At 36.4% G+C, this 22269-nt stretch overlaps 1 protein-coding gene across 2 annotated transcripts in view; it reads right to left on the reverse strand.

The window, feature by feature from the left end:
* The window catches only part of LOC115214987 (hippocampus abundant transcript 1 protein), a 98687-nt gene that overhangs the window by 57682 nt on the left and 18736 nt on the right, over positions 1-22269 (reverse strand). The window contains exon 2 of one of the 2 annotated variants that reach the window (XM_029784087.2): positions 15119-15190. The exons of the other annotated variant lie outside the window; for it this stretch is intronic. Within the exon in view, the coding sequence (XP_029639947.1) occupies positions 15119-15190 (72 nt within the window). The remainder of the gene's footprint in view (positions 1-15118; positions 15191-22269) is intronic. 2 annotated transcript variants of the gene reach the window in all.

The raw sequence follows: 22269 nt of genomic DNA on the forward strand, positions 1-22269 counted from the left end.
TCTGAACTCAAATCCTGCCTGATCTACTTTGCTTTTCTTCTTTACCAAACCCAATGATGAAAGGCAAAGCTGACCTCAGCAGAACTTGAAATCAGAATATTTAATAAATAAATAAATAAATAAATACTGTAGTGCATTTTGTATGACACTAATGAAGCTACCAATAATAATTGAAATAAAGCTAATTTTCATAAAGAGAACAGTGTAGAAATTTGAAAAGATTCTTTTATTATAGTTGGAGAGTATTAATTTTATTGACCCCAGAATGATAGAAGGCAATGCCAACTCAAGTGGTATTTGAACCCAAACATTGTGGACTTAAAGCTAAATTTTTCAATGTCATTTAGTTCAGTGTGCTATTGCCAAATCATTGCCTTCACCTCTAACATCATTATCAAACTTTGGTACCAAGTCACAGAAGAGGTATGACTGTTTTTCATTCCTGCAAAGTTACTATAGTAAATATTGTACCGGTATTAATGTAGTCAAAGTGAAACCCTGGTAGAATTTTACCTCAGAATACAAGTGTATATTACTGAATGCCAGAAGGCATTTGGTCAAACACACCATCAACTTTCTTTTACCCTTACTTATAATATTGCTTTCTTACAAAAGCACAAATGTTATAGATTTATAAAGAAGAAAAGTAATTGTATGATACTCATGTCCTTCCAAAAAGCATCAACAGAATCACTGAATTGAATGAGTTCTGGTCTGGTTCAAAACTTGATTGTCAGATAAGCATCACCAGAGGCTTACCCGTTGTGCTAAAATTTCTAACTAGTGATTCTATATTAATAACTCTATATTAATAGTGTCAAACACTAGCAGAAACAGGATTCAAAGACGTCTAACAATAAGTGGTTTTAAAAATCCATATAATTATAAGCAGAAATAATTTGGAAAATATATTTCCCTTTTATTGTTCTTGAAACCTCACCAGGAGCAATGACATGAATAAAATCATGTAAAGTGGTTGGCATCTCAGCTCACCAGATCCATGTCAAGCCATCCAACCATGCCAGAATGGAGGACAGACATTAAATGATGATGGTTCACATTTTCAAAAAACTACACAGCCCTTTATATAGAAATACAATTTCAGAAGTCTATTTTCCAGTCTATATTTCTCATTTTTTGTTGGATGTGCAGTTGACACATTCCAAACATTACTCTCCTTCCAATAGTCTTCAAATGATATTGATAAGCTGGATCACAGATTTTACCAATCAAATCTGCATATTTGGAGTCAACTGCTTTAAGTTCCGTAAAAGCCAATATTACGGCCCAACAACAGCAATTTCTACAGCAACACTAAAGATTTCAGATTCTGTCCATACCATAACTCAGAAATATGAGCTTTCAGATGTGGTTTTGTTGTTTTCTTTTTAAAAAGGAATTATATATTTTCAAAATTATTTCTACCTGTAACTATGTTGATATTTTAATAATTATGTTAAACAGCTTTTAATCCTGTCTCTGTCAACATCGAAAATGTTTGAATTAATACAGCAGAGCTGTTAATATCAACGACAGATTAAACTTATGAGTGAAACTAGACATCAGTATATAATCATATTAAAATTAAAAATTTATTTAAATTTAATCATTAATCTTTAACTTGTTTCAGTCATTAGACTGTGACCATGTTGGGCCACTGCCTTGAAGAATTTTTAGTCAAACAAATCCACTCCAGTACTCATTTTTCAAGTCTGGTACTTATTCTACCAGTCTCTTTTACCAAACCATTTAGTTACAGGGATGTAAACAAACCAACAATTGTCAAGCAGTGGGAGGATTTTTTCCTGTAGTCTTTGTTTTTTTTAAATCAGGCAATAACAATAACGGTATGTTGCAGCAAGTCAATGCAAAAACACTCTCAACCAAACAAATACTAAGCAGAAAGGCCAAACGGGCAAATATTCTTTTCTACTCTAGGCACAAGGCCCGAAATTTGGGGGGAGTGGGCCAGTCAATTACATCGACCCCAGTACGCAACTGGTACTTTATTGTCCCCAAAAGAATGAAAGACAAAGTCAACCATGGCAGAATTTGAAAAATATTCCTTTCTACTCTGGGCACAAGGCCCAAAATTTGGGGGGAGGGGGCCAGACAATTATATCAACCCCAGTATGCAACAGGTACTTAATTTATCGTCCCAAAAAGGATGAATGGCAAAGTCAACTTCAGAGAAATTTGAACACAGAATGTAAAGACAGGCAAAATACCTATTTCTTTACTACCCACAAGGGGCTAAACACAGAGGAGACAAACAAGGACAGACAAACGGATTAAGTCGATTACATCAACCCCAGTGCGTAACTGGTACTTAATTTATCGACCCCGAAAGGATGAAAGGCAAAGTCGACCTTGGCGGAATTTGAACTCAGAACGTAACGGCAGACGAAATACGGCTACGCATTTCGCCCGGGGTGCTAACGCTTCTACCAGCTCGCCGCCTTATACCATTAAGCATTTCACCTGGCATGTTAATGTTTCTGCCAGCTTGCCACCTTACCAAACAGGCAAATATTGTGGTAGAATCAGTATAGTACTTGAAGCACTAGCAGCTCTTCTTTGAATGCAACATATATTGATAATATAACTAAGTTTCATATTTTTCAACAATCCAACACCAGTGAGTTGACAGCTATTGACCATTTGTCTCTAAGTGGGGTGGGTTTGACTAACAATGCATAAAGGTACTGCAAAGTCTGTCACATTTTGAAACCTGACATCCAACAGGTTTGTCGCATTGATCATCATCATCATCATCATCATTTAACGTCCGCTTTCCATGCTAGCATGGGTTGGACGGTTCAACTGGGGTCTGGGGAGCCCGAAAGCTGCACCAGTCCAGTCAGATCTGGCAGTGTTTCTACAGCTGGATGCCCTTCCTAACGCCAACCACTCCGAGAGTGTAGTGGGTGATTTTATGTGCCACCGACACAGGTGCCAGACGAGGCTGGCAGACGGCCACGCTCGGATGGTGTTTTTATGTGCCACCGACACAGGTGCCAGACGAGGCTGGCAGATGGCCACGCTCGGATGGTGTTTTTATGTGCCACCGACACAGGTGCCAGACGAGGCTGGCAGACAGCCACGCTCGGATGGTGTTTTTATGTGCCACCGACACAGGTGCCAGACGAGGCTGGCAGACGGCCACGCTCGGATGGTGTTTTTATGTGCCACCGACACAGGTGCCAGACGAGGCTGGCAGACGGCCACGCTCGGATGGTGTTTTTATGTGCCACCGACACAGGTGCCAGATGAGGCTGGCAAACGACCACGATCGGATGGTGCTTGTTACGTGCCCACAGGTGCTTGTTACGTGCCCACAGCACGGAGGCCAGTCGATGCGGTACTGGCTACGGCCACGTTCGGATGGTTTTCTTATGTGCCACGTGCCATAAAATAAAATTAAATTGATATAAAATTAAAAAGGAAAAAAATCAACTCAGAGGTGGACAGCAGATTAGCACATGAGATGTGGGGGAAGCAGAGAGAAAAGTTTGCATGCCATCATTGAAACATCAAAAAGTACTTTTCTATTTGATTACAGTTTTATATATTGCATAGCCAACCAATACCGATTTATAACATCTGCATAAGACTATAAAACCAATACTTAGCAAATCCAGCCCCAGAGTGGTTATGAGATGTTTTGGCATTGCCATTTCTGCCTGTTTACCATTGCTGATTCAATGCTAATTTATTTGACATCAGGTGTTTTGTCCCCCAGAACCTTTCAGCACCATACAAATTTTTATTTTAATTCTAGTTAATTACTAAAACTAACTAACCTGTTACCATAACTACTATTAACTACTAAACTTTGTTTTAACTTTCATTAGCTGTCATATACATAAAATGAAGCAGAAAGTCTGCACAACAATCGACTTCAATTAATAAATAATCATTTCTCTCTCTCTCTCTCTCTCTCTTTGTATGAGTACATTTACTTGTGCACGTGTTACAAATAATAACAATAATGTTATGTTACAGTAAACCATAACATTATTGTGAAGTAGAAAGTGTTTATGTCAATCGGTTTCAATTAATAAATTATAATCTCATAATCCCTCTCTGTCTCTCTCTGTACATTTCTTGGTGGATACGTGTGTGTGTATTTTCCTCAAGTACCAAAAAGTACTGTTGCCAAAACTGGTTCAATGTCCAGTCAGCCATGCCTGGTCATCTCATTCTGCTCCAGAATGACAGAATGATGGTTAACTTAAAACACCAAGTAATGTAACTAAACACTAATAAACCTTCAATCCAGCGGCAGCATTCTACTCTTCCTGCAACTCAACAATTAGTCAAGATTATGAAATAATAATAATGTTTCAATATTCATTATAGTATATTAGAAACTGTGTTTCTTAAACACACGATAGTAACAAAACATTGAAATTAGTACAAAAGGAGCTTTAACTCTGCAATGCATGCCTTGAAATTTTACAAAACAAAAACACAAAAAAAAAACCTTTACATCATCTTTTTTATATTAGTTTTTCTATGCTCTCACTGGGTGGATGGATCTGCTCCATCGCATCATCTTGCCATTTGTTAAAGTCCTTTGTCATCTCCTTAATGATATTTGACCCCTCCCCCTATTTTTTCTGATGTTCTAGCAAATTCTGCCAATCCAGCATCCTTTGGTTCAGATTTCCACAAAGCCAGCAATTTTGATGGAAAGCCAACAACTTCAGCCTCACTATATTCTGGAGGGATGAAAGACAAAGCTGACTTCAGTGGGATTTGAACTCAGTACATAGAGAGCAGGGATACAGTAAGACATCTTTCTGATGTTCTAACAATTCTACCAGCTCACCACCTAAATAATAATGGTGACGATGATGAAGATGTTTTTAACATAGGCACAAAGCCACAAATTTGAGAGAAGGGGAACAGTCAATTGACCCCAGTAGATAATATCACCCACCACCTTTGCTGGAATTGATCACAAATCTGTATTTATCAAGGTATGCAAAAACCTCAAGACAGTTGACCTTAGGAAAGGTATCCAGACATAGATACCATGCCAAAACAGACAACTGGAACTTGGTGCAGCTCTCCAGCTTGTCAACTGTTGTCAAATCGTCCAACTCATGCCAGCATGGAAAACGGACATCATATTCACTTTTACAATGAAGTAGAGTATCAAAGATCGGATCATAATGGCTGGTTCAATTCAAACTAACTTTTGGAGAAGTGAGCAAGATGTAGACAAATACACATGAGCGCGCACACACACACACACACATATAGATATATGGCAGCCTTAATTCAGCCTACAAAACCACTCACAAGGCTTTGGGTCAATCCAGGGCTATAGTAAACTGAACCCAAAACTACTTGCTGGGGAGGCAAACTTCTCAAACACACAGCTATTCCTACATGAGAAAGTCTGAAAGTATAAAGTTGGGAGTGAGACAATACCTACCTCCTTATGTACTAAGGTAACATACTTTTCCCTTCTATTTTTTTTTTGCACAATCTTACATAACTACATAACCAGTTTTTTTTTTGGTTCTTTTTTTACTTCTGTGAATTTTGCATATTGTCTTTTAACTGCATCTCTCTCTCTCTCTCACTTGAGATAAAAATGTTAATCGATGTCCCCACCACCACCACCACCACTGGCAACCTGAGAAAAATAACTCTGGCTGCAGATCTAATAATAGAAGGCTAGTAATGAGATAATGAGATGTTTCTTGATTCATGCTAACAATCAAAAGATATCACACATACATAAATCAGATCTTGATAGAGCCAACTCAACAACAGTTACTACTAACAATGTACCAACTACTACTACTACTACTACTACTACTACTACTACTAGTTGTTAGTCATACATTATTGGCAGATTACTGAATTTAATCAACATACATAAAAATAAATAAATAAAGTAATTCTTTTATGAAACTGCCGAAGGTAAAGAACTACAGTCTACAGCCATTCTGTACAATGGTTGAGTCGCATTTAGTATTCCACTAACTACACCACCAGCCATATATTGAAAGTAATACAAAGATTAATAGATAGAGCAGCTATTCAAACCTTATGAAGAATCAAAGATGGCATTCTCCCACTCAAATGTATAGTTTATCATTCAGTATGTGTGTACACACACACACACACACATATATAATCCAAATAAGGAGACAAAGAAAAATCTTAATACATCTTCAATGACCAGTCGCGAGTGCTTCTGTACCAATTCTGCTTTCAACGCCAGTTCACACAAAAGTTCTGAGTGAAAGTTTACATAATATTTGCAGATTTAAACATTAACGTGGCACCTTTTCAAAATGCATCAAATGCATGCTCTTACATTGTGCACAATGTAAGAGCACACCCTGGAACCTTTGGCATTGATAGCAGGGTGAATATAGAAATAATTGTAATGATCATTAAAGATGTGTTAAAATCTCTGTCTTTTTATTTGGACTATATTTTACTTTTTGCTAAACCCACACAAGAACTTTACTGCTATGACACCTGAGTCTTCTATACCTGAAGAATTTTGATATTACTTAAGATTAGAATTCGACAATATAGATAGCCTATAAGCTCAGGTGGAGTGCTACACTGGATACACCCCATCTTTTTACCCTCCCAGGACCTTATATGTATGTGTGTGTGTGTGTATTATAGACATATGTATATATATAATTATTAATTTAATGTATAAATTACCTATAAATTTTTATTGCATGCTGACCACCTGATAAAAATCATTAACATGATTTTATCCTATTACAGCACAATAAGAAATAGAAAGTCCTTGGTACAGTATTATACATTTGAATAAAAATGAATAGAACTGGCTATACTGATAATTTTTCCACTTTAATAATTAGCTGTTTTTAAGTTTACAAGAGGTGACTCTGATAAGAGTTTCTCGCTTAAAAGCTGTTTTCAAACAGTTTGAAAATAGCTTTTAATCAAATAACTTATAAACATCTAATTATTAAAGCGGAAAAATTATCAGAAAAGCCAGTTGTATTCATTTCTCGACATATATATATCAGTGCAGGTGGCACGTAAAAAGCACCATCCGATCGTGGCCGTTGCCAGTGCCGCTCCGACTGGCCTCCATGCTGGTGGCAAGTAAAAAGCACCATCTGATCGTGGCCGTTGCCAGCCTCGTCTGGCCTCCGTGCCGGTGGCACGTAAAAAGCAAAATCCGATCGCAGCCATTGCCAGCCTCGTCTGGCACCTGTGCCGGTGGCACGTAAAAAGCAGCCACCACACTCACGGAGTGGTTGGCGTTAGGAAAGGCATCCAGCTGTAGAAACACTGCTAAATCAGACTGAGCCTGGTGCAGCCTTCTGGCTTCCCAGACCCCAGTTGAACCGTCCAACCCATGCTAGCATGGAAAGCGGACTTTAAACGATGATGATGATATATATATATATATATATACATGCACACATGCATATTTATGTATATAAATATATAAACATACATAAACGTCATCATTTAACATGCACTTTGCCACTCTTGCATGAGTCACATGGAATTTTCTTAGGCAGATTTCCGATAACAGGATACTCTTCCTGTCACCAACACACACTTGCTTTATAGCATGGTAATATTTTTCCCATAGCCAGAAAAGTCTTTCACAGAAAACTGGAAACAAACATTGTTGCTTGTATGTGTTGCACATATGTACATATACATACATATATAAAATGCACACGCACACATATACGTACTCACACACATACACACACTCATACTTATACATACATTCACATATACACAGGCTTCTTTCAATTTTCATCTACCAAATCCACTCACAAAGCTTTGGTCAGCCTGGGGCTATACTAAAAGAACCATGCTCAACGTGCCACACAGAGGAACAAAGAATTGAAATTTTCTGTGTGTATGTGCGCACATGTGCATGCGTACACGTGTGTGTGTGAAACACAAAAATATTAAACTACAATTTTAATACCAACAATTTACAGTAATTACCTTTACTTATAAAAAAAAAGAAGAAAGAAAAAAGAAGAAATTGTAATGGGACTAAACAGACTTCTGGTTATCGTATTGTAAAGTTGGATGAGATAGTATAGTGAATGCTATTATTATGTTGTGTTAACATTTGAAGCAGAGAGTATCAAAACTTCAATTAGAAATAATTGTGGTGAGGAAAAGACCACATGGGTTCAATGACTAATATTATAGTGATTTACAAATAGAAAAATTGCCCTCAGGGTGACTAAATGATGTACAGTTTTCTTTGGCTGACCTCAATAAATTTTGTGTAACCCAGGCCAGTATGGAAAAATGAATGTATAAATGATGACAGTGAGGATATAAATTTTATTAAAAAACATGAGTCAGTAGCTTGTTAAACTCATTGTTTTTATACTAACATATAAAGGACACTTAGACTTAACATTTTCATCTTAAATGATTTAACCAACTTCTTAGGAAGACATAAATATATACATACAGAGTTGTACATATACACATATGCTTGTGTGTATATAGACATGGCACTCCATCAGTTACAATGGCGAAGGTTCCAGTTGATCTGATCAACGGAACAGCCTGCTCGTGAAATTAAGGTGCAAGTGGCTGAGCACTCCACAGACATATGTACCCTTAACGTAGTTCTCGGGGAGATTAAATGTGACAGAGTGTGACAAGGTTGGCACTTGGAAATACAGGTACAACAAAAACAGGAAGAAAGAGTAAGAGAAAGTTGGGGTGAAAGAGAACAGCAGGGTTCGCCACTACTCCTTGCCAAACCCTCATAGAGCTTTAGGTCTTTTCACTCAATAAACACAATGCTCAGTCTGGGAGTCGAAACCCCAATCCTACAACTGCAAGTCCACTACTCTAACTACTGGGCCATTGCGCCTCCACTTGTGTGTGTGTATGTGTATATATATAAAGATATATATATATATAATAATGGGCTCTCCTGTTGTTAGACGAAGTAGGAGGGTTTGACAATTTCTTACCAAACAACCACACAGATGATTTGTTTATAGTGGTCATATGTTTGTGGACACACATGTTCACTCCCTCCCTCATTTTTTCATCTTTCCAGGGTCAATGAAATAAGTACCAGTTGAGCAATGAGATTGGTGACTTACAGCTCTTCCCCGAAACTGATGGCCTACTTCAAAAATTAAAAACCATCATCATCACCATCGTTTAACGTCCACTTTCCATGCTAGCATGGGTTGGACGATTTGACTGAGGTCTGGCAAACCAGATGGCTGCACCAGACCTCAGTCAAAGCGTCCAACCCATGCTAGCATGGAAAACGGACATTAAACGATGATGATGGTGGTTTTAAATTTTTGCAGTAGGCCATCAGTTTCAGGGAAGGGCTGTAAGTCACCAATCTCATTGCTCAACTGGTACTTATTTCATTGACTCTGGAAAGATGAAATTATTATTATACTATAGGTAGGATTGTACAACTGCCATTTCTAACAGACTGAGAGGACCGACAGAAGACTACTCATAAATAGACTTCATCACTAAAGTCAACCACTCGACTTTTTTTTTTTTGTCATAGTTAGCCTAATCAACTTGTCAAATATAGTTATTTTGGTTTGCTAATCAATGGCAATCTTTTATCAACATTACTATCTTGAGATTAATGTTTCATTTTACATGTTTCCATTTAGCTTTATGTCTGAACCAAGTCACAGTAGTTAATACTTTGATATATATCTCTCTCAACTCAAAACCTTTTGGAGGTTGCCCAATCTTTGCAGAGTCTCAGCTAACATCTCACAATGAATGTAACATATTTAATCCACTTTCTTGAATTATCTATTCAAAAACTGATTTTCAAATTCCTAATACCATACAAAAAGACAACATTCACACATCTTTCCTGCCAGTTGCTGCAGTCCATCTAACTTTACTGCTAATAATTTCATCACACACATACCTCACTTGTATATTATATATTATTTAAAATGGAGAAAAGTCTTCTGTGGAAAAATATTTACCTTGCTTGGAAACATATGAAGGTTGATGACAGAACGGGCATCCAGTCAAAAAAAAAGTCTGCCTCAATAAATTCCATCTGACCCTCTCAAGCATGTAAAGTGGACGTTACAACAATGATGATGAATTGCCTCAAGCACAAATAACTAAGTGAAAGCCCCCAAAAAGAGATTTCTAGAATAAAGCTTTGTATACCTGTAGACATTCATCAACATTAAATATTTAAAATTTGAGCTGGCTGCTATTAGAAATGGATTTATTACAAACCTGAGCTTAAGCAAATCATTAGCTCACCTACCAGCTGTTACCTGCAAATACTAACACTAAAGTATTAGATGAAAAATGTAGCTCGCTGAAAAGACTTAGGCTATGAATGTGGTTACTACTTTGATATGGAAAAATCTGTAGCTTTTTATTGATTTAGGATTAAATTCTCAATTATTACATTCTGCATTATGGCGATTTAAAAAAAAGGAAAAAATAATTGTTTGAATAAATACGAAAAAAAAACTTTAGTGAAATGAGAAATAGTTGTGGTAAAAAGAGAAAAATCATTAAGTCCCAGACATTTTTCAAATTATTTTGTGGTAAAAAAAAAATTTTAAAGTCTCCAACATTTTTCAAATTGCTTTTGTCTCATACATTTAACCCTTTTGTTACTAACCCGGCCAAAACCGGCTCTGGCTCTGTGGTAAAATGTCTTGTTTTCATAAGTTTTGAATTAAAATCTTCCATCAAACCTTAGTGACAATCTACATTCCTAACACTAGGTTAACGATAACTAAGTTATTTTACTAAATTCTTTATTATATTTAAAACAATTGAAAGAAACACAGAGCATCTCAAAATAAATACAGTAACGAAAGAGTTAATCAGGTCAATTACAGGCTCAGTAACTTCCTTAACACTGACAATAATGTTTTCTCACAATAGCATGACTGCAAATTTGGTAAAAAGTTGACACTTGATGACACGGACTTCATCATCATCATCATTTATAACATCCACTTTTCTATGCTTGCATGGATCAGACAGACTTTATTGATGCAGTATTCAGCTAGATGACCACCTTAATAAATCCTTTCTACTTTAGGCAAAAGACTTGAAATTTTGAAGGTGGTGACTAGTTGATTTCATCCACCCCAGTGCTCAACTGGTACTTATTTCATCAACTCCAAAATAATAATAATAATTATTATTATTATTATTATTAAGGTGTCGAGCTGGGCAAAATGTTTAGTAGCATTTCGTCCTTTTGGAGTTAATGAAATATTATTATTATTATTATAGACGTCACACAGTATACAATATCATAAGGTTGTAGATTGAAGATATTGTGTCTACCAGGGTTTGTACTGTTTGTCAAGTCACAACAAGGACCTCAACGCAATATGTGTGCAGTTCCAAGTAATGCCAACTTTTGCAATACACCTAAATTGTAGGGTATCTCAAAGGTTTTCAGATTTTTTTTTTTTTAGATTGGGTGGTACTGAACCCAATGCTCCGAGGACAATAGGGATAACCTTTATGTTCGGCTCGTGTAGCTGCCACATCTTAGCAATCTTAATTCTCAAGTCTCCATATTTATCAACTTTTTCTCTTTCTTTCATGATGATATGTTGATCTCCTGGCCCTGCTACGTCGATTATTAGGCACTCTTGTTTGTCCTTCCTAAAAGTTGTTGTTGGCGGCGAGCTGGCAGAACCGTTAGCACGCCGGGCAAAATGCTTAGCGGTATTTCGTCCGCCGTCACGTTCTGAGTTCAAATTCCGCCGAGGTCAACTTTGCCTTTCATCCTTTCGGGGTCGATAAATTAAGCACCAGTTACGCACTGGGGACGATGTAATCGACTTAATCCATTTGTCTGTCCTTGTTTGTCCTCTCTGTGTTTAGCTCCTTGTGGGTAGTAAAGAAATAATTATTATTATCATTATTGTTATTATTATTATTAAGGTGGCGAGCTGGCAGAATAGTTAGCACACTGGGCAAAATGCTTGGTAGTATTTTGTCTGTCTTCACATTCTGAGTTCAAATTCCACCAAGGTCAACTTTGCCTCTCATCCTTTCAGGGTCAATAAATTAAGTACCAGTGAAACACTGGTATCAATGTAATTGACTAGTACCTTTAGTAGAAAGAATTGTTATTATTATTATTATTGTTATTATTATTATTATTATTATTATTGTTGTTATTATTAAGAAGGCAGCAAGCTGGCAGAATTGAGAGGAATTCTTTGGGGTTTGAATAATTCACCTCTGGAAACAATAGTGTTTCATTCAACATCCTTAAACAACGCTTATTCAAGGACGTTTTGAGTGGCATGGGCTACTCGACCAGAAGAAAATTCTAACTAGGCTCCACCTGCAAGGTCATGCGCTATTTATCTTGATATGAAATCACCATGTCACACACATATGGTTGTAATTATGTGCCTGGTGTACCCATATCAGATGGGTAAACATGATGAGTATACTGGGCTTTGTATATTTGTACCCCAGTGTCACTTTGATGGTATGCACTGCTCTCTCACTCAATAATAATAATTCAGTGGGCATGTTAAAAAAAGGCATATGTTTTAATCAACACTGCATACACAATATAGAGCAACATACACCCGCGAGATAGATAGTTGACGGAGAAGAGATTAGTTACACAGTAAAGCATCTATTAAATAATAATCCGTTTGTAAAATTTGTTGGAAAAACTGGGAATGGGCAACTGGTATTTATTTTATCAACCTCAGAGAGAAGTCAACCCAATTCTGAATATAATGGCATCAATTTAAATAGTGTGAGGCTCTGATCTGGCAGGTGACTTCTAAGACAAATTGCAAATTTAAGATTCTCACTCCAGACAGCACCTTCAGTATGGCTGTATGGTTAAGAAGCATGCTTCCTAACTATACGGTCTGAGTTCAGTCCCACCGCATGGAATCTTGGACAAGTGTCTCCTACTATAGCCTCAGGTTTACCAAAGACATGTGAGTGAATTTGGCAGATAGAAACTGAAAGAAGCCTGTTGTGTGTATGTGTATACATAACCATACATACATACACACAGAGGATGTGTTGTATATGTACCAGAATGAAAAATGCAGGTGCAAAATCCTAGAATATTTTTTTGTATTAAACCTGGAAAAGTACAGGACAAGAATAAACAAAAAACTTGAAATACTTAAAAAAACTTAAAAAGTTAGAATTTAAAAACTATGATAATAATAAATGCCCTTTTGTAGTTTTATTTTTATTGAAAAGTTTAAATTAAAATATTCAAGAATCTATTTATTTTCAATTTTAGTGAAAAGACTAATTGCCTCCAAGTTAGCACATCAAAAATTTAATTTTTCAAATTTATATACTTAAAAAAATCACATAAAAGCAATTTAAGTAAAATTGATAATTATAACTCCTAAGTTTTTTTAAAGAGCAAGAGAATTGCTTCTTCATTTTGCACTCAACTTTTCATTAGCTACAATTTTTAAAATATTTTTCTAACTGTAAATAGAAAATACTTTATTTCATAATGCAAACTTTAAAGAAATTAATTCTTTTGTTTACTCTTTTACTTGTTTCAGTCATTTGACTACAGCCATGCTGGAGCACTGCCTTTTAGTCAAGCAAATTGCCCCCAGGACTTATTCTTTGGAAGCCTAGTAGGTTTGTTAAGAAAATAAATTTTAAAATAATAGTAAAAATAAAACATTTTAGCTTAATGCAAAGGGATTTTTAAACCCAAAATATTAACTTGATTTTTTCTTTTTTAAATTCGCAATAAAAACACCCAAAAACAAAAAGGTACACATACTATTTGATGAACAATTTCAGAAATTTATTTAGCAAATTCTAATTTCAGCAGCAATATTTTAAGTTTTCTCTCTCTTTTTTTTTTTTTTAGTCTTTGCCCTGTACTTTTCTAAGCAGAATTCTTTACCATTGAAAGTGACCATATCTGGCCCAATTGCTATATTTGTTTTATGTTCAAACCAGTAAGGTCTGGCCTCTTATACCTAACTATTCATAAAAGAGACATCAGGTAACAAATTACCAGTTATGTTAATGCAGAGTCAAACCTCAATGGTATGGTGCTTTACACTACCTGCCAATATTACACTAACCCCATTCTTGTTAGGATTCCAGGTTTCAAGTAGACATGCGACTTCTAATGTAAAACGTAAGTCACTGGAGCAAAGAAAGTAATTTGACAGTTCACTTGTTCAATCTCTCTCTCTTATGACCTAAGCAATATTTAATGTCTCATATGCACCAATGAGCTTTTAAAAACTCGTAGCTGAGCTCCAGATTTGAATGTGAGCAGTAAATTTGAAAGTTTAAAAGAGGAAAAACATATCTTTGATCATTTATATTAATTTGATATGAGCAGAAAAAGAAAAAAGCATGTATGTGTAAAAAAAAAAAAGAAAAATTTACATTTCTTTTTTTTTTTTCATAGCTCAGAAAAGAAAAGTAACACCAGATTAGCAATGATTTATGATGAGAATTTGAGAGTGAACACACATGTAAAATATCTTGCCCAAAGTTACAAAACCCATGTCAAGGTATGAACTCGTAACCAACAGTTCTTTACCCTCTTCATTTATTCTTTTATGTAAAAAAAAAAATTAGTTTCCAATTATCAACAGCCAAGTCTTTTAATATACTGAAGGATTAGTAAATAAACAAGTAAACAATCATCCGATTTCTCACCCTACTTCTCTGTGAGGTAGTGACAGCTATTATTCTGAAAGGCTGCCAATCAACTATTACACCTGTCTCGTGAGTCAAATAGTTTATTTACTAATCAGCTAGTACAAAAAAAAAAATGGCTGACAAAAGTAGGAGAGTACCAAAACAAACATCGTTAAAAAAAACCAAGATAGGTATATTCCACATGAACCCATATATGTTAAATCACAAAATATTATGCCAATTATCTACCTATATGCATAATCCCTCACATGAAATACAGTTAAAAAAAAACACAAAAAGTTTTTAAAAGTAGCCACAAAAAGCATAATGGAGAATGTGAGTGGCGTTTAGTGAGCAAAAGTATAATTAATTAAAAGTCAGTAGAATCAGCAAAGAAACAAGTTCTATTCCACAGAATTCTGGCAAAAAAAAGATTAACCTTTGCATCGTCATATTCAATAGATTTCTTTTCAAAATTCTTTGAGCCTGTCGGTTCATTTTTTTTCAGTAGCTGCATTAAGAAAATATAATAAAAACAAACAAACAAAAATAAACAAATTAAAAGACAACGTAAAAAACTTTTCAAAGCTTATGTTTTGGAATGGTAACTCAGTTGCCTGCGATATTCATAATCAACTACTCCACAAGCTTCATCACATTCTGTTTACATATTTTACTTCAGTAATCCAATGAATAGCAGACACGTAACACACCAACAAGCTGGTTGTATTTTCCATCTGAGAACAATACACAATAATCAATTTTCCTGCCTAGTTTTATAGCCATATAAGTCTAGATTTTAAATTACATAACTGTGACATTTATAAACATATTGAGTTACTATAGTGTGTGTTTGGATGGAATAGTCTTGCAAATTATTTGTTGGCAATAGTTCCAACAGATGTGTACCTATATTTGAGGGGTTAAGTACTAAGTACTTCTAGAACACATTGAGAATGTTCTGTGAATGTGTGTGTGTGTATTTGTGCAAGTGTATGGTAAGGATTTTGCTTCCTAACTGCATGGTTTCGGTTTCACTGTGTGGCACCTCAGTCTTTGGCCCCAGGCTGACCAAAGCCTCATGAGTGGATCTGGTAGATGGAAACTGAAACCCATCATATACAGGGTGGGGCAGAGAGGGCGGACACTTTTGAAATGGCTATTACTCAGCCCCAGGGTGAAGGACATATGTCCGACAGGTACCATTCAGTCCATGGTGCCTTAGCAATTTTTTTTATTTTCAGGTGAAGCCATAGCGCTGTAGATAATAAAGCATCATGTGTTTGCCTACAACAGTTATATAAAGAATAACAAGTCTGTCACAGCAGTTCAGCCTGTATCGCATAGGTGATTGGTCAAATGATCATGAGTAGTCCTTAGCTTTGGACATCCTAAACACCTGTCTAGTTGAATACTTTATTGAACATTCTAACATATGGTGGCAATGTGAGCATATTATATTCTATCTAATGTCCATGCTGCATATCTGCCTTGATTGATAATGACTGACTTTGGGCACCCATGACAATCCAATATATCTAGAACCATATTGTCAAATTTAACTTTTTTTAAAGTTAATGAAACTGTGATTTGAGGGTATTTGCTGCTATTTTAGTAGGTTGATTAAACATATAGAGCAGTGGTGTCAAACCTGTTTCACTTTGTGAGTCATGGCCAGATAAGGAGAATTGTTCCTTAAACTGGTTTCATTATGTAGCCCAAAGTAAATGGATAAAGGAGTCAAAATGTGTTAATAACAACTTTATTAGTTGAACGATGATGATGATGAAAGAAAGGAAATAATGGATGTTTGCAAAGCTTGCGTACAGAGATATGTATGGGTTAAAACCTCTCCCACATATATAAACGCACACACACATATGTGTGTGTGTGGCTAGCGATCTATCATAGTATTATAATCCCTTACAAAACCATTTTTCCAAATTTTAAGCCCCAAAAATTAGGGGGTTCCTTATACACGTTAAAATACGGTAATCTATATTAAAATTTCCAATTGAAATTTCATGTTAATCTTATGTTCCAAAAATCAACTTAATAATGACAAATTATTTTACTGACTTCTTTATTATTTTCTAAATTAATTGAAATGAAGAGGATGTATTTTAATGGAAATAAGGTAACAAACAAGTTAACACTGCGTGCCTTTCCTGTCAAGAAAGAAAAATATTAAGCTTTTTTTCTCTTTCTAAATATATCTTATATATATATATGATACAACTGGACACATCATGGTGTTACATTAGATAATTGGGAGTTCTGGGATCTTTCAAACAACCACCCATCTCATCCAGGTGGGATCAATCAAGCCCTGGCTTCTGTCCAGATGGCACTATTTCAGCCACAGCACTCTTCTTACTGATCCACAGCCACCATGAAGTAGGTTATAAAATGAAATCTAACAAGAATATGATAATAAACTTAGCACCTGTCACAGAAGCAACACAACAAAAAAGAAAACGTCTAATTATAGTGAATAATGGTCACCATCCAATGAACAATAATACATCAATATGACTTTGAATTATCTTGTGATATACCAGTGAAAAATAAATTTACTACAGTTTTCACAGACCTGGATTAATGAGAGCATGTGATTGAAGCCATGAATTGCAATGAAAGGACTCTGACAAATCAGTTGATTGATTGATTTATTGACCAAATTATTAATCAAGCAATCAATTAGTTAACTGGTTAATTGGTTAACTAGCTGACTCGTAATAATTCTTTCTAATGTTGGCTCAAGGCTAACAAGTTTGAGAGGAGGAAGATGCAAATCAATTACACGGAACCCAGTACTTGATTGGCCATTATTTTACCGGCTCTGAAAGGATGATATGCAAAGTTGACCTTGATAGGATTTGAACTCAGAATGTAAAGAACTGGAGGAAATGCCACTAAGCACTTCACCCAAGACACAAACATATCTGCTAAGTCACCAACTTATTTATTATTATTACTTCCACCTTAGCAAAGGCAGAGGTATTGCTTTCAGCCGTGTTTGTTTGTGGACAAGATACCTCAAGAACTACTGGATGGATTCGGATGAAACTTTCAGGGACGTTTGGCCTCATGACTGGCATGAACTGATTAGATTTTGGGATCGATCCGGTACTGGACAAGGGTTTGGGATAATTTTTCTTGTTTTTTTTACTTAATTTTTGAGAGCAGTCAGGTTCACTTTTAGTATTCTCGTTTGTGAGAGCAGTCAAGTTTATTTCAGAAATTCTCATTTTAAAAATCATTTCAGGCTAATCATTGAGAGGACATTGGTGTTGCCTTGGCGGAGGTTTGCGCCCTCTGAGTGCTCTTGTTATTATTGAAGACAGGCACTTTCTTACCTGGCCAAACACATCAATTTCTTCAAATATCATTTGAAGAGGAAACGGAGGGTAGAGAGGGAGGTGCTGTATTCTAGAATGTTTATCAAAAGGTGGTCAACAGTGGCAACATTGATTAGACTGAATGATCTATTCAAGATATAATTTTCTAAGAAGGAAGAAAGAAACTGGAAGAGGGCACTTCCCATGCCTTGGGAATGGCAGAGTAATCCAAGACTTTTACATGGAGTTCACTCCAAATTACTCAAAGAGGATTCTTTTTATATATTTCTTAATTATTTATTCCTCTAACTTCTATTTATATATCTTTTGTCATATCCTTTAATGTTGCAGTGTCTCCCTTTGATTGATGTAAACCCCACATGTTTTGTGTGTTACATCTTGTCCTCCATGTATTGGGCCCTTGCAACCAATAAAAGAAATTTTATTATTATTATTATTGAGTGAGAGAGCAATTCATGCCATCAAAGTGACACTGGGGTATGAAACCCAATATACCCACCATGACTACCTGTCTGATAAGGGTACACCAGGCACATTCACCACAACCATATCTACATGACATAGTGATCTCATATCAAGATAAAGAGCGCATGATCTTGCAAGTGGAGTCCAGAATTTTCTTCGGACTGAGCAACCCATCCAGTTCAATAGGTCCCTGAATAAAGTTTAAGAATGATGAATGAAACACCCATGTTTCCAGATGTAAATTATTCAAGCCCCAAAGAATTCCTCTCGACACATGGCTATGATATTCCCCCGACTACTCCTGCTCATGATCAGAGGTGCACATATCATCAGCCACTAAGGGATGCACTCAATTGGTGAAGGTCAAGCAACTGACAAGCAAATCCGTGGTATTGAGCAGAATATTTGCTGTAGCCCACTTTTTATACCAATTATTATTATTAGTTCAATAATAATAATAATAATAATAATAATAATAATAATAAAATGAACTAGAACCAGTGCATGTGTTTTCTTATTGGCAAAAATGACCCTCCCAAGACACAACAACATTGGTCTCAACACATGATTTCACATCAAGAATCTTACAAAACAAATGCATAAATGAAATATTATGTCATAATGTTCAAAGAATCACTACTCTGACTTTACCAACCATTTGACATGGAGCAAACAACAAAACTATACATTAACATTGATTGACTACTGAAAACCTTTTAGCCTACACCAAAATAAATCAATACAAGTAGAAGAAACCAGAACTAGATAAAAGTGTAACATTAATAAATAACTGTCTTCTTCATATTTTTCTATTATTTTTTATTTCCTAAATCAATTTTAATATTTTATCTTCCTCCTTCATATTTATTTTCTCTTTGTGAAAATAGTATAGATAAATAACCAACTGTTAATAAAGCTCTCTTCCAATACAGATACACACACACACACACACACACACATATATATATATATAGGTGTGGCTTTGTAGTTAAAAAGCTAGCTTCCCCAAACATGTGGTCTTCAGTTCAGTCCCTCAATGTGACCCCTTGCGCAAAGCCTTGTGAATGGATTTGGTAGAAAGAAATTGTAAGAAACTAATTTTAATGAATGAATGAATGTATATATAAAGCACCCTGCCATAGAAACTATGCCAAATTGGAAAAGGCGGCAAGCTGGCAGAAACGTTAGAACGTCAGGCGAAATGCTTAGTGGTATTTCGTCTGCCGCTATGTTCTGAGTTCGAATTCCGAGGTCGACTTTGCCTTTCATCCTTTCGGAGTTGATAAATTAAGTACCAATTACACACTGAGGTCGATGTAAACGACTTAATCCGTTTGTCTATCCTTGTTTGTCCCCTCTATGCTTAGCCCTTGTGGGCAATAAAGAAATAAGAAACTATGCCAAATCAAACTGGAGTCTGGTGCAGCCCCTCAGTTTGCCAGCCCTGGTCAAACCATCTAACCTGTGCCCACATGGACAACGGACATTAAAAGCTGATGATGACAATGATATCAGGGCTGTGGAGTCAAAACAAAAAAACTTTGACTCCGACTTCTCTACTGTTGGCACCTCCAACTCCGACTTCAACTGACTCCTCTTTACGTAATTAAGTGATCGTGGTCTACATATCTCATAAAGCATTTGCATACATTTGTACTTTGAGTAGGTCTATTATTTTATAACTGGTTTATATTAAAGAATAAAGATATTGTGAGTTGGAGTCAGAGTCAACATAGTTTTACCGACTCTGACTTCAGCTACCCCTTAATAGTTTCCAACTTTGACTCCATGACTCAAACTCCACAGCCCTGGATGAGATATGCATGTGTGTGTGTGCGCATTTGCCCTTATCTACACATCACATGATGGCTGTAAATGAGCATCATCATCATCACTGTACATCCAAGGTTGTTTGTTTCCAGTCTTCCATGAAAAAAGCATCTATCTAAAAGGAAAATATTACCTTGCTCAGAAACAAGTGAGGGTTGGTGACAGGAAGGGCATCCAGCCATAGAAAATCTACCTCAACAAATTCCATCTGACCCATGCAAGCATGGAAAAGTGGATGTTAAATGACAAATGAATGACTGGATATTAAAATACGTGGCTGGTCAGTGTGCAGCAGGAGTTTAAGAAGTCAAGTAGGACTACAACTTGATGGGTGAAAATACCCTTTAATCTACAGAGGTTAAAGACAGAATTTTGGTATATTTTCAACTAAATCTTCAGTTATGTCTGGCATTTTATTTGTTATATAAATGCCCTCTATCAACTATCCATTGCTATAATTCTAAATTATTTAGCTCATAACACTGTCATACCTGGAAATATTGTTTATAAAAAGTTAGCATTTTTATGTGCTTCTATTATTTATAGTAAACAACATTTAGTCAGTTCAGTTGCCAATGTGCTGAGCTGGGAGCCAATGAATCAATTTCCTACTACAGGTCGTCGTTGACTTACAACCTATCCGACTTGACGATTGGCATGCCAGCTCCTGGTAGCAATAATAATAGTCCAGTCAAACTCTAATGGGTTTAATTTCTTAGGAATTAACCCGTCTGCAGATGATACCAGCTAACAAACACTTCCCCTAGGTTTGGTTATTGATCACCACTGTGGTTATCCCAACTGTTGGATGAATACCCTGTCAGGGAGACATTGAGGCAACCTCATTTGTTTATAAGATGACTGCTCAAGACTCCAAAATTTTTTACTAACACCAGTATAATACTATAATACAGAATGCTGTGTGTGACTTTTACCTGAGAATATACCTTACGAATGTAAAAATATAAACAAAGCTATGTATAGGCCTATAGGCTGACCTATGACTAGTCAGTCGGAACCAATTGTGGTCATAAGTCAGCAATGACCTGTATATATATCCTGCTTTTAGATCTACAAATGAATAAAGGAGCATCAACATGGTCACTTTATTTGCTAGAAATAGCAACCAAATCACCCTCAACATGCACTCTACAATCTTGAAAAAGGAAGGACCATGTTATATAACATAATCCAACACACACCTATGCTTAGAGAAAATATACGATAGTCATAGCAGGAATACCTTTAATTAGACATCTGTTCAATCTTGGACAATTTGGAGCTTAACAAAATTCATTGCAGTATTGTATGTTAGTTAGTTAGTTAGTTAATTTGGCTCAAAAGCAAATAGCAAGGCCATGTAGGGGGACATGGAGTTAAGTACAGGGTGGTGTTCATGTAAAGCGTTCAGGCCACTTGAGGTCCAGGGAGGCTTTGAACAAAGCGGTCGTCGGCATCTTCACCATCTCGTCTGGCACCTTGTTCCACGGATCCGCAACCCGGACGGAGAAAGCTCCTCTCCTTCGATTGAGATGAAATTGTCGCAGGTAGAGCTTTTCGGAATGACCCCGCAGCCGACGCTCCGGAGCAGGAGTGAAGAACAGCTCTTTTGAGAGGTTACACTTCCTGCTTATGATGTTGTGGGCGAGAATGAGATCACCACGGCGGCGGCGTTTTTCAAGAGAATAAAGGTCGAGCGTCCTCAGCCTTTCTTCGTAGGACAAATTTTTGAGACCATGAACCATGCGGGTAGCCAGCCTCTGGATTCTTTCGAGGTGCTGTATGTCTTTGAGGAGATAAGGAGAAGAGGCTTGAATCCCATACTCCAATATGGGTCTCACCAGCATGACATAGAGTGGCAGGAATATGGCTGCTGTGAACATTCCGAATGACCGTCGAATCAAAAACAGAATTCCGCGCGCTTTGTTGGCAG

This window comes from Octopus sinensis, linkage group LG8, assembly GCF_006345805.1.
Source record: "Octopus sinensis linkage group LG8, ASM634580v1, whole genome shotgun sequence".
Lineage (NCBI taxonomy): Eukaryota > Metazoa > Mollusca > Cephalopoda > Octopoda > Octopodidae > Octopus > Octopus sinensis.